The sequence below is a fragment of the Mycteria americana genome, chromosome 2 (assembly GCF_035582795.1).
Source record: "Mycteria americana isolate JAX WOST 10 ecotype Jacksonville Zoo and Gardens chromosome 2, USCA_MyAme_1.0, whole genome shotgun sequence".
NCBI classification, from domain to species: domain Eukaryota; kingdom Metazoa; phylum Chordata; class Aves; order Ciconiiformes; family Ciconiidae; genus Mycteria; species Mycteria americana.
The window spans coordinates 152,641,810-152,658,158 of NC_134366.1; the positions used below are offsets into that span (position 1 = coordinate 152,641,810).

A 16,349-nucleotide genomic window follows, 5' to 3' on the forward strand; every position below is an offset into this window, starting at 1 on the left:
CATGCTGTGAGCTGGGGTTTTTGTAATCACTGCTGACTGGAAATGCTTGTCAGTCCTATTTGTGCATTTTTCCAGTCTGTTTTATCAATACAATCAAATTACTGTTCCCACACCGTAAGAGATACTTCACAGGTTTCTTGGGAGAGGACACCAAGCTCCAAGGCTAACCTTTTTTTCTTCTCCAAGAAGAATTTTTCCAATTTTCATTCTTAAACCATTTCATTTGATAATTACCCGCAGAGGATGAAAATCGATTCAGACAAATCTTGCGTAACAACACTTCACAGAGACGTCTTGCGCTCTTCCTCCTCTGCGTGCAGCTGCAGTCCAGTGACATGTACCTGTGCTACCATCGCTGCTCTGAAGCTCCAGCCCCCTTTGGTAAGAGCCGTTGCGGCTTCATGTAGCCTGGAGAAGTTTACTTATGGCTTCAGAACTGGCTTCTTTTGGGGTTGATTCAGTTTTTGTGTCCAGGTGTTCCCCAAATTGGAAGCCAGCCATGGGAAAGAGAAAAAAATACAATGAAAGAAAAATCCATAAATTGAGGAACTTCATATTTCACAATACTTAAGTGATGAAAGCGTCTCTCGTAGAGTGGCACGTCAGGATGTACCTGATTGCCTAGAGGTATTTCCAGGTAGAGGTTCAGATCCCTGTGACTGGCCCTAAACCAGCCTTTCTGTCGTGGTTTAGCCCCAGCCGGCAACTAAGCACCACACAGCCGCTCGCTCACTCCCCCAAGGTGGGATGGGGGAGAGAATCGGAAGAACAAAAGTAAGAAAACTTGAGGGTTGAGATAAAAACAGTTTAATAGGTAAAGCAAAAGCCGCGCACGCAAGCAAAGCAAAGCAAGGAATTCATTCACTACTTCCCATGGGCAGGCAGGTGTTCAGCCATCTCCAGGAAAGCAGGGCTCCATCACGTGTAATGGTTACCTGGGAAGACAAACGCCATCACTCCGAACGTCCCCCCCTTCCTTCTTCTTCCCCAGCTTTATATGCTGAGCACAACGCCATATGGTCTGGAATAGCCCTTGGGTCAGTTTGGATCAACTATCCTGGCTGTGTCCCCTCCCAGCTTCTTCTGCACCTGGCAGAGCACGGGAAGCTGAAAAGTCCTTGACTAGTACAGCAACAACTAAAACATCTCTGTATTATCAACACTGTTTTCAGCACAAATCCAAAACATAGCCCCATACCAGCCACTACGAAGAAAATTAACTCTGTCTCAACTGAAACCAGGACACTTTCCTTATGCTCACCACTGTTGCTAGCACTGCAGAAACAAGCTACCAGAAGCTCTTCAGTTTTAACCACTGGGTTATTTACACCTGCTTGGAGGGTACTGTAGATAAAATCTCTGAGGCCCTGGGATAGACTCGCTGAGAAAGTAAGGCTGACACAGCTCCCGTTTCACCGCTGCTAAAGGTGGCCCATGCTTACTGTCATGAGGTAGGACCTGTAGAGCTGCACAGCTCGTCCTTCTGGGCCGCTGCTCGTGCTGCACTTTGCTGGGGAGATCCTCGTTGCAAACAGAACTGCTCATCCTTCTTTAAACAGGGAAGAAAAGCTTGAGAGAAGGAAGGCAAAATTAGGGTTGGGGGTTTTCTTGTCATCACCAGAGCCCATGCCTTTTTCCATCTGTGCAGAGAGAAGCTGTCACAGAAATGATGGGAGGCTGGTGGCGAGAACTGACCGCCAGAGAAAGACATCTTTAGTAGTTTGGAGCGTCCAGCCAATGTTGTTGAGCGGTATAGATTTATTTGCTAACTCATTTCTCATTAAAACAGACAGATTTTTTTCTTCCTAGCAGAACAGACGAGAGTGGAAATGTTTCACATAATCACTGATTTCACTGAGATATGACAGAATTATCAAGCACTTTAAATCTTTTCCAACTCAATATGAATCCCATAAAATATCAAAACACCAGCATCTAAACAAAGGACTTCAATAAGCTTGGGTTTGATATTTCTATTATGTTCCAGTTTGGAATGAAAGGAGATTTGAAATAAGCAACTTTCCCAAGAAAACGTGACTTCTGAGACTCACGCAGCTCTAAGCATCCTTGCATAAGCCTCAAGAAGCCCAGTGATCCCTGCTGACAGGCAAGTCTCCTCCTGTGCTCAGTGATGCTGCAGCCAGTCCAGCATGCCTGCCACAAAGGGAATTCTTACTCCCATCCTATGGGATGCCCAGGGTTGTCTTCCAAGGCGGCAGCACCGATTGCCAACACCGTCTTTTGGGGAGGTACTTTCTTAAGCACACTGATGGAAACGCAGAGGTCTTCACGGGCGTTTGAGTAACCTTGGCACATCTCTGACAAGTGGATAGGCCTTACCTTCATCCTGCAGAGGAGAAAACAAAAGGTGGCCTTGGCACATACAAACTATTTTCTGTCAAAGTGAACACAGATGTTGTAGAAATAAGAGAGTTCTCATTAAAAGAGTTCTCTTTTCCATTGCACTAGCAGATTGATTTCTACTCCTGCAGCAAAGCCAAGCTTCATTTGGAGAGGACTGTCCTGAACAGAAGCAGATGTCAGACTATTAAATAACAACATAAAATGCACTGGTTTTATAGCAAAAAACATGTTGTTCTTTATTTACATTTAGGTAGACAAGATACCTAAAATGGAAGAACAAGACCCAGCAAATACACTACGTCCTAAACTGCGCAGGCACCAGTGGCTCTTGGCGCTGGTTTTCAGATGGGAGTTTGTAGCCCCGGGGCGAGCGGTGCACTGCTGGGTAATACCCACCTCTCTCGTTCATCCACCTGAGAGCTGGAAAGCACAGGTAGCCCCCGTCTTCACCTGCTCCACAATTTATATCTCTGCTGGGCGCCAGACTCTCCATTTGCTGAGCTATTTGAACTAAATGGGAGCAGTAGAAATACAGTAATGTTGGCTGAAAACAAAAGCTGAAGCAAGGGGATTTTCAGAGCAGCTTTAGGGCCTGAAGGCTACTGCAGTCCTCCTGTTTGTGCTCCAGAAAGGTGATGTGGAAATGACTCTGGCTGTGACAGAGAGAAGAAATTTAAATTTATCAGCAGGCTGTTCTCGTTAAGCATTGCAGCAGCTTTCAGATACTACCTTTGGGAAGAGTGGACTGGCCTGATGGAGGGAGCGAGGAGCTCTTCCATAGCATCACCCCCTCCGAATCTGCGTGGTGGCAAGCAGCTGCTGCAAGTGCATCTCCCAAGCCGCCTGCACCGCCCCATCAGCGCAGGAGCAGTGGCAGGGGCGGCACAGCCAGGCTATTGCAGAGGCTGTCACAGGAGAGGAGCAGTGAGCAGGCAGAGAGCCGGAGCTAGCGGGGACATGTTGGGACATTTGGGGGTTAGAAGAGGCTCTAGAACGGGCAAGCTTAGTGAACGAGCACAAGTGACATGCCATGACAGGCACGCCACAGGCTTTTGCTCTCCAAGGCATGGTGCTGCAGGGTGTTTCAGTCAAGGTCCTGTGTACACATGGGATAAAGCATCTTTAGCAACGATGCTGGATACTGTGGTGCCCTGAAATGTGCTGGGGAAAGACCTGTCACTGCTTTAATTGTATTCAAAAGTGCAGAGCTAGAGTGAATAATACCATGAGCAGGTCAGCAGTTAATTAACTGGTTTGCTATAAAAGGGAAGAGTAACACTTATTTTCTTCCATCTGGCCTGTTTAGACCAGACCTGTTAGGAAGAAGAACATTTATTCATTCAGGTGTAAGAAAGCGTGGCCCTGCTCTCAGGTCCTTGCCGCTACGTGCCAGTGGGAGAGCAGAAGAGGAAGAGAGCCCCGGATGATGCAGGAAGCATTATTTGAAAGGAAGGCACCTTAGGACAGCACTAGGAAAACAAGGAAAAGAAAACCCTTTTAAAGCTGACTAAGCGTCAGTGTGTCTGAGCAGCAGAGTGAGAAGTGAGTCAATGTAAAATATTCAACGAATCAGTTAAATTTGAATTGAAGGAACTCAATGGCTCCATTATGAGTTTCAAGTGGAGAAAGAATTCCTTGAGGGAAGACGTAAAAAGTAGTTATTGATATAACATGAATATCTTTTCTCATGAAGGTCAGAGAGTGTTATATATGTCGGTAAAACCAAGAGGCTATCAAAGGATTGTCTCATTTACGTAAACAGTGTGTTGGGAATCCAGAAATACCATCCCCAGGAGTTAATTCTACAGGTTTGTAGGAGAAGTCAATGCCCCTCCAAAGAGCAGGAGGCTGAGCTGGAGCCTGACGCCCTGGGTCTGCTCCAAGCCTTTCAGCAATACTTGGCTGGACACATAGGTGCACAGTTACATGGCTCATTACTTCTGTTCCATATGGAAATTAGGAGGGGGGAAAATGATCATTATTATCCATTCGAGCACATGGTTACCTGATTTCAGTGTGTGGCTGCAGTGCTCTGTATGCAATTGCACTCTCAGTGAAACAACGTCTGGCTTTCTGTACGAGGGTTAGTCCAGACTGGGCTTAAAGTGATATCCTTACACCACACTTAATAACATCACGGGGGTGTTAAGAGATTCTGGCTGATATCTGTAAATCAGTATGTCGGACACTGTCAAAACCTGCTAGGTCTGAAAATATATTGACCAGACTCTGTTTGAACTGATCGGTACTTGCTCTGCTTGACCTGTTCTTGCTCAAAAGAGACCAAGAGAGCCTTCGAAAGAATGGGCTAATTCAGGCATTATATTTGGAAGGGCAATGAAGGCAGCAGTGCTTCCAGCCCTTAGGGTTAGATTTTGGGGTTTGGGGGGTTTGGGATTGGGGTTTTTTGGGGTTTTTTTGGCAAGTTTCATGTCATTTGGAGTATCTTAAAGTCCATCTCCATGGACTCCCCTGGCAAGGTGGACTCTGAGTCGGGGGGTCCTTGGCTCCATGCTGAGGACAGGGAGAGGCAGTCACACCTGGCAGTAAGCAGTGGTTTGAAGGACATCTTCCAGCTTCTGTTCCTCCACTCTGCTTTTACATTTTAAGAGAAAAGTTCTCAGCTTCATGGATGTCGGGAAGATCTTGACAGCCAGGAACACTAAAGGGCTTGAAAACAAAGAGCCAAAGAACCTGTACTGTGTTTGACTTAGCTGTGTTGGGATGTTGTTGCCTTTAAGGTCACTGTGGGAGTGAGTTCAAGACAGTCTGTGAGACTGACAAGGCCCAGATCAGAGATGGATGCCGTGGTATATGCACTCGTTCATCCTCCTCCTCCTCCTCACGCCGGGTTAGATCTGACTGCGCAACCTCCCCAAGAGTGCAGCAGACTCAAAGCAGGAGGATGTCCTATTCCACTGATAAGAAAAGACAATTTCAAAACAGCATTTGCAAGTTAGGCTTGATAGTGGACTCACTTCCTTGACAGCCCCAAATATGTTTCATTGCCTGATCTTAGCAGAAGTCAAAATTCACCTTGACTTGACTGGGCAGGGAGCAGACTAAGCTGAAGCCTGCATCATACCACAGCGGTTTTACCCTGGTAATTCTTCACGTCCCAGCAACATGCAGCATCCATGTATCAGCATGTTGCCAGCAACTCGCACATTGCATCTACAGCACCGGGTGACTTGCAGTGAAGGAGAACCACTAAAAGACCCTCTTTGCTAGAGAGAGTACTGGGACTACCCCACCAGCAGCTGCAGTAACACACCTTGGCAGAAGTCCCTCCTTTCCCTAGGGAAACAGAGCTGAGCTGGGTCTTGAAATGACAGACAGCACACCTTCACGGTGGAGTTGACCTGTGCTCAAAGCAATTCCCATCCATCCACATACCTTCTCAGCCATGTTTGGTGCCCCTTTCAAGCGGGGCCAGCTAGGCAGACCCACATAAACGTGGGTGCCACTTCCCCATGCCTGAGAAGTCACTAGCTCTGCAGTGGTGATGCTGGCCGAGTCACCTGCACGTGGTTGGTTACTCCTCCAGTGTCTGTCCGTAATTACCCATCCGTGCCCAGAAGGGCAGGCAAGCTCTCCCGCAGCTCACAGGAAATAATTACAGAGCAGCTCACCTTCCTGCAGCACGAAGCTCTTCCTGCTACGTCCCAGAGGCACCGGCAGCATTACTCACGGTGGGTGACGTTTCCCAGCGTGATTCTCACGCCCTGGCTTGGCCATCCAGCCCGCTCCCATCTGGGGCTGGTCAAGCCCAGGACAGCACGTCGGTGCTGGGGAGTTGGGGAGGAAGGGGAGGAGTGGATGTGGCTCTGGCTGTGGGAAGCAGCCCATCAAGAAATGCTTGTTTAACGCACGGCAGATTAGCTTGCCTCAGGAGCGAGCTGCTTCTGTAAATTAAACGGCTCCTCATGAGTCAGGAGCCCAACCCTTTATTAGTTGCGTATTTTCAGAAATTGCTGAAGAAGTAGCAGGCGTTTTGGAGAAGCTGTTTCACACTGGTGTGGCCCCACTTCCCGTTTATTTGGCTGGTTCCTGTGCCGCCTCCACAGCTCACCAGCTCCATACATGGGGCAGCTGCAGGTGGTCCAGCATGGTGCTGCCCTGGAAGAGGTGCCCTCCCACCCTGATCCTCCCCTGATAAGGGAGTGAAAGGCAAAGGTTGGTGATCTCTCATGCCAGCTTTGCTGAAGAGATGCCTCCTTAGCAGCTCCACCTGCAATACTCCTCGTTCTCTTAACCTGGAGATGCCTTGAGACTCCCTCGTTGCTCTGCAGGAGTGGATGCAGGTCTCTGGTGGAGACCCAGCAGCCTCAGAAAGTATCTTTACCGGTTTATGGTGATGCCTTAAGACACAGTACCTGCCTTCAGGGAGTCGACCTCACAGCTGTGGCAGAGAGAGAGCTTGCGTGTTGTCCTTGTCTGGTGATCTGTGGTGGTAGCATACAGCTGAGGGATTGCCCTCACCCCAGCCCATGGGTAGGCTGGAAGAAGCTGGGCAGTGGGACCTTCCTCCTCACCCACCTCTAGCCCTGCTCTGTGGACAGAGATGAACACCCTCCCCGATGGAGTCCGTGGCGAGTGGAGTAGCCCATAGCCCCTAGCCCATTGTCACTCTGGAGGATCATGGAAGCCTGGGGCCCTGTGAGCTGATGCCCACTCAATGACAAGCATGGTGCGTGGGCTCAGCAGTCTTTTCGGGGCTGGAGGAGTTTGACTGCGCACTGAGTTGTTTAAGATATCCTTAGCTGCCTCACCAGTCACCTACTCACGGTGACGTTGCAGAAGATGCCAACTGCACGCGATCTTTTCAGAGAGAAGCAAGACCACAACAGAAGGCTGGGAGAAAAGGCAGAGAGAAGGTAGAGGGAGGCAAGACCCATATTCTGGATGGTTTGGAGTGTCTAGCCAAAAACTGAAGTCAGTTTATGGGTCATCTATGTAGCTCTCTCCAGCCTATTGAGCTATGTCAAGCCCGGGCTCAGAAGGACTCGCCAGCATCTCCATTCATCACAGGGTCCCAGACTGTTGGCTTGGCATCTGTAAGAAAAAAACTTGCTCCATCCAATCTGCCACTGCTATGGTATCAATATCGAGTCACACATTTCCCCCGAAAAGGGTGGTTGGTGACAAACCTTATCTTTATGGTTTACCCACCTGGGCAGGTTGCTCGCTTCCCAACCTGTCCCCCGTTTCTGTCACTGTACTAGGAGCAGGAGACATCAGTAATTCAGGGATTTTTAGTGTTAACGTTTGCTGCTTTTTATGTACCAGGCTGAGGTGGAATCTGACTCCTTTGAACCATTAAGCCTATGGGTTTCTCTATAATGCCAGCACCCAAAGGGTGGAAAGGGATACCAGGCAACCCATCCACTGCCATCGTTTGCCAAGAGACCCAGATCAGTCTTTCTCCTCTGCATGCTTTTGAGGTCCCTTTCCTAAAAATGACATCCACAGACAGTAAACTCTATGGGGACACTACTGGAAATGATCACATACTACCGAGGATGCTGAAACTAAATTTATAATTGTCAGCTGCTGTAACCTGCAAACAGTGCTAAATGCTAGAAAGAGGCAGCAGCCGCCTTCCAAAACTGTTTTCAAGTACATATGATCAAGAGCGTCACTTGTCACAGCCAAAGCAGGTGCACACTTCTGCTCAACCCCTAGGAAGTCACAGTAAGGATTATCACCATGTAGATCTATAGAAAGATCAGAAAACATAAGATGAAAAGTAACTATTAAGTTGTCTAGTCTAGCCACCCATCCATGCCTTATCTCTGCAAAGTGAATGATTTGCATGGGGAAGACCAAAGGTTTAAAGTGTGGGGGTTTTAACTAAAAACAGCAATAGAGGCATGTAAAAAACACGCTGCCAGCATACAATTCTTGCTTAGCTGCTGCAGTAAAGGGAAACAAGGCTACAAATTACTTTCAGAGCTGTATATTTCCTTTTGGTGTAAAAAACTACAGCCCGGTTTTCAGAGCATTAAAAAAATGTCCTGCCTGAAGATAGGTTTTTATGATTTTTAAACGCTGATTGAAAACATAAGTGAAGACACGCAGTTGGTGTGACAGTGCCCTCAGGGCTGAGCAGCTCCGCACACGGGTGTTTCGGGAACCAGTGTTGGTGGTTTGTAAACCAGTGTTGCTACCCCTGGGTTAATTGATTCCACAGAGGGCACTCGCTGACATGGCGTTTCATCCTACTGCAGGATTCCCTGGGAGGTTTTGAGACACAGTAAGAGGAGGAAAAGCTGTTCCCGAAGCAGGGCCACCGCATGCCAGGAGCAGTGCTGCACGCTGTGCTTCAGCCCGTGATGGTGGGATGGGAACGGGGCAGAGGAGGAGAGCAGCAGCATAGCAAATCTCTGCTCGGCTGATTTGTGTCCACAGGCACCTACTTATCCTACGTAGGATGTGTGGTGATGCCCTCCGAGTTTATTTTGCATGCAGGTCCCTCTGCTCGGTGCTCAAGGTGGTGGGCCATGCTGATGCTCTCCAGGTCTGGGAACAAACTCCCTGGGTGAGCATGCCTGCGGGGCAAAGCTCACATCCCCTGGCATAAAAATGCATCCCAAAGGAGGCAGCACCCCACGGGCACCCCTGCCTGCAGAGCCTCCCCCCTCTCCTGCGGGGCACGTGGTGAATCCTCAAACCCCCCAGTTTCATGCACCACAGAGGTTTCACTTCGAATCGTTTTCCAGCTTTTGCTTTTCCTGCAGAAATTTTATTTTGACACACATCCTTGTGTACAGTGTCTTTGCTTCGTAACGGCTCCTGCGGTCCGTACCCCCAGGGCTCTGACAGGAAGATTTAGCTTGATGCTTGGTTCGAGTGGTCTGCTCCAAATCTCATCTCTTCAGATGGGACTTGGCAAACAAAACTTCCTCTGTGAAATAAAGGATTCAGACTTTCATCATGCAAGAGAGACCTCCTGAAAGACTCTTTCATGTGGAGCCAAAGAGACTAGAGCGTGTCAGAGTTTTAACGACAAAATACTGCCGTCAGAAAGGTATACAGACTTCATACAGGAGGGACCCTTCACACGTTGGCAGCCTTTGAATTCAGCTTTTAAATAAAAGATTTGTCTTCAGACCAAAAAAGCGATGCCTTTTATGAGTAATAAAGCATAAAGCATTTTTTTTTTTTTCTGGATGAAACTACCATTCAATGTAAAATAAGCTGGCTCTTTTGATTTATTGAAAAGCCAAACTCGTATTTTGCCTTGGGAAAATAACACATCATCCAGCTCACCAGATTTCAGATGCCTGAGAGGTGAGGGTGTTGGTGCTGATGAGGCTGGGATTAGCTTTTGTGTCACAGGCCAGTCTGAGGGAATATGGTTCATGTCTTGGGCTACAGCACTTATCAGAGATGATGGGATGGAAGCTGATGGTGAGTATCATTGCTGGGAACTGGGGGTTGTTAAGAAGTTTTGCCTTACAAGTATGTATTAAGCATTTGGCTTTTAACAAAGGTTTTTCATTGCTGGTATATGTAAATGTAATTAGGTATATAAAGTTATTTGAATGTTTTAACTTATTCTTGCATATGATACACCAATGTTTGAATGTGAGTGATGTCCAACAGGAAGCCTCACGTATTTTTGTCCAACCTGAGACGTGACCTGCTCCCCTTTGTGGTTCTTGGGGTGCCCCTCTCGCACTCCCCGCTCGGCCGCCGGCAGGTCTGGCTCCCTCCAGGCGGGCGGCAGGCAGCCCCGCGGCAGCAGCCCCCGGGGCCAGCTCGGCTTTGCCTCCCTGGAGGCTGCAGGGGATATTTTCTTGTCTGGGGCTACTTGGGCTTTTGGGTACAGCTAGTCATTGTGGAAGGCGCTTCCTCCGTGGGAGGGTACCAGCAGGGTAGAGCAGCTCCCAGGCTCCTGAGGGGTCTTCTCCTGCTCTCTTAAATACACAAGGACTATGCGTTCCCACTGATACTTGACCCACTGCAAGCCCTTAAAGACCAGATTTCCCCAAAACACGAAGCACTCCCCACTCCTGTAGTCTTCTCTTAGTTTTTCTAGCAGTATTAGACCCAGGAGGTTTTGGTGTCAATGCTGCTTGTGATTAAAGTACACTACAGGCGCCTTCCAGGGAGCCAGGCAAATCCATCCATGCCACGAGCATCGCTGACGCTGAAACCCACGCAGGTCATCCTCAAGAAAAACTGATGCAACAGCCTGACAGGACACGGTGGCTTCAGAAGCCCTCAAGGCAGGAGCTGATGGCTGCGGCACCCCTGCCCAAGCTCACTGAGCGAGCAGGCAACAGATCCCAGCACACACGGGGTCTGCAAAGGTAAAACTGTCAGCTCAGATAGTGCTTCCAGCAGTGCCCTGAGGAGTGCGTGCGGTGCATGTGCCCTGCCTCCTTCTCTGTAAAATAACTGGGGGCTGCAGCATCTTTTTTGCTGTCTTCCATCAACCAAAATCCTCATGTCTCCCACTCTTGCCAAGGCAGCACCTCGTTCTGAGTCATGGGCAGGTGAAAGCTGCAGATGAACATCTGTAAGGGGGAGAAGCAAATACCTGGGTCTGCTTTTCTTAGCACCTTGTTTGCTTAATACGGTGTGAGAGCACGACATAAATATTTTTGAAGGTGCATGTTCTCAAAGTGTTCCCAGAAGTACCTCAACTGCAGCTGTCAGTAAGGAATGTAAAGAGAACCTCCCATTTCTGCACATTTTTAACCATTTGCCATCTCTGTCCCATTAAAAAAAAAAAAAAGGCAGAGAGCTAACAGGCAGAGGGAGAAGTTCCTGATGGGAGCAGCGGGTTTGAAGTCACATCTGAGACTTGCAGCCACTGGAGAAAACCCCAGGAGAAGAGAGCCGGCAGGATGGGGAGGTGGGGTGCTCCTCCAGGGAGAAGCTGTGCGGGGATGCCGTGAGCACCTCGCCTTTCCCTGGCACTCTCTGGGGGGCCGGTGGTGCTCCCGGCGGTGCCAGCACCCCGCAGACCAGCCTGACGCGTACTCAGGCCAAGGCTTCTGGTAGCCTTTGCCTAACGCCACGCTGGGTGTCAGCGAAAAATCTATGTCGGCATCACACATCCAACGCCTTGTGCAAAGCACTTGCAAAAGGAGGAAAAAACATAAAGAGCGATTGCAGCTCTCCTTTATTTACACATTTTCTTTAAGGCTGTGGCAAACAGCAGCAAAGGAGTGAGGAGGGGAAGGCTGCAGGGGGCTGCAGTGCTGCAGCAGGTTGGCAGCAGCCCACTGCCGGCTGCGTGCTTCCCTTCTCCCGAGGCAGTGGTGATCAGGACCTGGGAATGGGAATCCCCTCCTCTTTCAAGAGGAGACCACGCTTAAAAGCTTGAGGGGAGACCTGGGCTTTGTCCATGGGGATTTCTGCCTGGGAGTGGAGAGGGGCGGCTTGCGTTCCCTTTGCGCTGGTGTGCCAGGGCAGGAGAGAGGGGGACAGCGTGGGCAGCCGTGCTGAAGCAATGTTGTGCATGAAGCCGCACCCGAGTCACGCTCCTGACGGCCCACGGCTCTGCTGCCCGGCCGTTGCACACATACTCCCGCCGTGCCCCAAGCCCCCCAGCGTGTCCCCCTACCACGGGCTCCCCTGGTCCGTGGGTGGGAGCTGCAGCGGGGGGCGTGCGGTTGTGCATGGCCCCAGGCTGCGCTTCCCCTGGCGACTGTGGAGCTGTGACGTGTCAGCGGGCCCATGATGTCATAAGGTGCCCGCTGGAAGGCTGCAAGAGCACTTGCGGCTCCGCTCACACACTCACCTCCAGACAAAACTCTCGAGGCAATTTTTTCCCCCTGCGAGTGCAGGCTGCCACGGCCGCACTGGTGCCCCGATGCACTTTGCAGTGTGACGATGCCGCTGCACGATCGCCTTTTGGAAGGCGCCGAGCGGGATTTGAGGCAGGTGGAGAGAGAGATGCAGAGGCAGATGAGGCTGCTGGACCTGCACCTGCGGCAGCTCTGCGAGGAGCTGCCCGTGTCCTGCCCGTGCAGCCCGGCCCTGTGCCCCTGCTGCCTGCGCCAGCCCGACCTCCGCCCCTGGGAGAGAAGGGCCCTCACCGCAAGGCTGGATGTGGAGCAAGAACTGGGCAGGTAACAGATATTTGCCTGCTTTCTATGGGCATCGGCATCCTTTAAGGCAGGATGAAGGGAGGTTTGGCATCGGTATCAGGAGCAAAGGTGGAAACAGATAAGCAGGACCGGAGAGAAATAGCCGTTTTCGGAGAAATTAGTTGAAAGGGGAACGGGAAGGCATGGCTTGCTCAGCCAGGCAGCCCAAGAGGAGCCACACAGGCAACGCCTGCACCGGAAAGGGTTTGGACTATGGCATTGTGACATTAATCATCTCACACACTGTGTCTAAACTAAAGTACACAACTAGATCCAAAGCTGGTCAGCTGTGGAACAAAGTCTATCTTCAATGCAAATTCAGTTTAAGTCTGTTAAACACATAATTATCTTCATCAGTAGCCAAAACGTGCCTGGGTGCGGTGGGGTGCAGCGCTGATGCACCACAGACATGCGTCCATATTTTCCCACCTCATAACACTAGAAGGAGTAAGTGTCAGGGTTTCCATTTTGACCACTGGTGTGACAATTTTATTTTGTTAATGGAGTTCAAGATTTACTCTAGTAGAGATAAAACCCAAAGGTAGCCCTACAGGAAGGGAGCTGTTGAATGATAAAACCGTACCATTTGGGTTAAGGCACAACCAAACACTGAGAGACCAGAAGGGCTAAGTCATCCCTTGGTCGTCAGCAGCGGTGAGGGTCTCTTGCTGCATTTGTGGCATTGGTATTTTCTCCCCAAACTGAAGCTTCTGGTTGAGTTCTCTTGTGTTGCGCCTGGAGATGATGAGACCTTCATCTCGGCAACTGAAAATGTGACATTTTCGTTACCCATACAGTAGCAAGTATCAGCCCACACTCTGCCACGTGCGTTATCTAGTGGGTGCAATAAAGTTAGAGGAAAAAAGAAAAAGCCTGACCCTTGGGTTAATTTTACACTTCAGCAAAACCAAAAGTTGCTGTGAAGTTATGTTAAGCTTACCCAGTGGCTGTGGCTCATGCAGGGCTGGTGAGCAGCAGATTTCAGATCTGAGCCCCCGGGCGCTACGGTGGCTGGTGTCCCTGTCCAGGTTTTCATCAGTGCATCGGGTACCAGAGCTGGGCAGGCACAGCATCCCTTGCAGAACCATCGCACACCAAAATCCCAGTGAAGGAATGGAAATTCGGGCTGAATGAAAGCCGGGAGGTCTCCGGACAGGCTCTGGGATGCCGGGGCATGCTCCCCCTGAGTGCAAGGCTCCCTGGCCCTGCCACGTTCAGGACAGCTCCCAGGTTTTAACACAAGTCCATATGGCCACCATCTGAAACCACACCACAGCAGCATTTCAGCCCATCGCACTGGGGAATTCAACCATCCCCTTCCCACAAAAAAATGCCAGAAATGCCCTGAATGACCAACTCTTCCCAGCACGTTTATGCTCCTCCGACCAGCAATGTAAAAAGACCAAAGGGGCAAGTGGAGGAGCCACTTCTCACAGAGCACAGAAAACACATCTCAAAATCACCACACAAAGTTGAATCATTGCAGGCTTTAAATAGGATTGCTGAAACGTGTGTACCTCGCTAATGAACCACTCGTTAGGGATTTCTCACCTTAGTGGTCATGCCTGTTCCCTCATTGCTTGCCCTATTTCCTCTTCCATCACACACATTTTCTTTGTAATTTGGTGCCTTGTGTCCAATGTAGCTATTAGAATTGAGGTGACCCTGCCATTGTGTATTTTACAAGTGGTTTGAATAAGAGCCAGCCTTCTGGTTGAGCAGAGTCACTGTTTGACAGTATTAGAAATCATTTTAATGGCTCAGTGAGCCTCCAGCCCAGCTCTGCAGGAGCATTTTGGGGTTTTTTGCCAGATGTGTCTCTTATCCACTGATTGCTTTAAACAAAACTCCTAACTGGAAAATGTGATCTATTGTAACCATCCGTTTAAAAGGTAGGACAATGCATCAGAGGGACACGCATGGCTTAGTGGGCGTATGTACATGTCAAAGAGAAGTGCTGGCTTCTCTATATTTAGGTGAAAGAACTTTTCAGCTCCACAATTGCCCCATTGCAAGAGGGCACGCTGAAATACTCCTGACTGCCGCGGAGTGCAGGTGGGAGCTCCTTCTGATGGTGCAGACACCACCCACGTGCTGTACATCAGCACAGAGATGGATCCAACAGTTTCTTATTTACTCCTCTTGTCCTCAAGGTGGTCCACCCGTTCCTCTATGAGCTGGACTGAAAGGCTGTCCTCTTGTTTTTATTCCAGTGTGCAAAGAAGACTTAACAGGATGTTGAACTCTTCCCATGATCACAAGCTTTTGGCTTTGATGGATGTGGAGGGTTTTGACCCCAAGGAAGTCACAGTAACGGTGAAAGACGGGAAGGTGAAGGTGTTAGCGGAGCACGAGGAGGAGCACACCACCGCAAGAGGGAAGGAGTATAACTACAAAAACTTCACGAAGGAAATCAGCCTGCCGCCGGGGGTGAGCGAGGACGAGGTGACCTACTCGCTGGGACCGAATAGCGTCGTGAAGATCGAAACGGCACGCAAGTGCTACCCTTGTCCCCTGAGCCGCTGAGCCGCAGCAGGGAGCAGCACCCGGGCGCAGTCGTTCCTCTGCCGCATCCCTCCTCCCCGACGGCTCTAAGTCGGCCCCACTTACTGTGCACCAGCAGCTCCGCCGGCCTCTTCCGAAATAAAAGGCAGCACTCCGAGCAGATGCGTGTGAGCCGCGTTTCAAAGGGGTTTGGTGGGCAAAAGGGGAGGGGTGCCAACAGGACAGCGCAAAGATGGTTTTGGGCATACTTGGCTGTGGTCTTCTGCTGGGTACCAAAGGCACGGCTGGAGGTGGCGTGCTTCAGGGTGGGTATTGCTTTTGCAGAGAATTTAATGGATTTTACAGGCTGAAAGGTACCATTTATGATCGGTCACATTTCTGTAATAGGGACACCTCTCTCAATCCCATCACTTCCATTTGAGCCATAGGATATTTCTAGGAAGAAAACCTCGATAATGAACACCTCAAGGGGAGGAGCCTCCTCCCAAAAAAGGGAGCCGTGCCATTTGTCCCCTTGGTTTGGTTCTTGCAGAGGCTGCCTGGCTGGGAAGAGCTGTGGTGGAAGGACAGAGAGCTTTTCCTTAGAAGACGTCGGGACTACGGCAGAGCACTTACCAGCAGAGGAGGGGATGAGTAAAGCGTTTCCTGCTGTAGCCCAGGAGAGAATCGATAGCTCCAAATTAATAAGAAAACGCTTCTCATGTTGGAAGAGGGACAGAATTGTCAATATAATTTCTACAAGGTAATATTAACAAAAAATTTAAGGTCCAAAGTGGCACCTCACACAACTGCAGCCCTCTCTCTCCTGAGCACAGGCACCAGCAGGATCAGCGGGACGGGGGTGACACCGAGGGACAGCCTTGCAGGGGGATTGCGTTTGCTGCCCTGGCCTCAGCACTTGGGCACGCACTCCTGCGGGAAGCAGCGTTAGCTTTCACTGCAGAAAGGCACATAAAGAGACAATATACTTGATGCATGCATTTGCAAGCCGCCTGGGCGAGCCGCCTCTCCAGCGAGCACCACCTGGTTCAGGCTTCCTGAGCCCCTGGGGCTGGGGGGAGGAAGGTTGCCACCTCTTTTTGTGGCACACCCCCCTGCGGCAGATTTTCCTGGTGGGGGACCTAATCCTTGAGGTTGTGCTGGCGCAGAAACGAACCTCTGACATTACCTAACCTGTCAGCAGAGAGGGTGGGCAGCCTGCAGGCCAGCACTGTGCAGATGTGCTGCCCTCTTGAAACCCTTCAGCAGTGGGGTGTCGTCCCCTGCCATTAGTCTGGCTGAGAAATGCAGTTGTCCGCTGTTGCACGGGGGACTCCAGCCCCCACGGGACCCTCACGCTGCTGGGGCAACGTGCCTGCGGCAGCCGAAGGGTCC

General features: G+C 50.2%; 1 protein-coding gene and 1 long non-coding RNA gene across 3 annotated transcripts; one reads left to right on the forward strand and one right to left on the reverse strand.

The window, feature by feature from the left end:
• Positions 1–1,252: 1,252 nt before the first annotated feature.
• Positions 1,253–6,134, reverse strand: LOC142406820 (uncharacterized). 2 transcript variants are annotated; one of them, XR_012774710.1, is made up of 3 exons: positions 5,761–6,134; positions 2,761–3,017; positions 1,253–2,347 (listed from the first exon to the last, which is right to left on the reverse strand). It is a non-coding gene; the product is annotated as an uncharacterized LOC142406820 (long non-coding RNA). The 2 variants fall into 2 exon arrangements; XR_012774709.1 differs by having other exon boundaries at positions 2,778–3,017; positions 5,761–6,132.
• Positions 6,135–11,999: 5,865 nt separating this feature from the next.
• Positions 12,000–14,996, forward strand: ODF1 (outer dense fiber of sperm tails 1). The gene is made up of 3 exons (XM_075495474.1): positions 12,000–12,070; positions 12,168–12,452; positions 14,684–14,996. Exons 1-3 carry the CDS (start codon positions 12,000–12,002, stop codon positions 14,994–14,996), a joined length of 669 nt encoding a protein of 222 aa, XP_075351589.1.
• Positions 14,997–16,349: the final 1,353 nt, after the last annotated feature.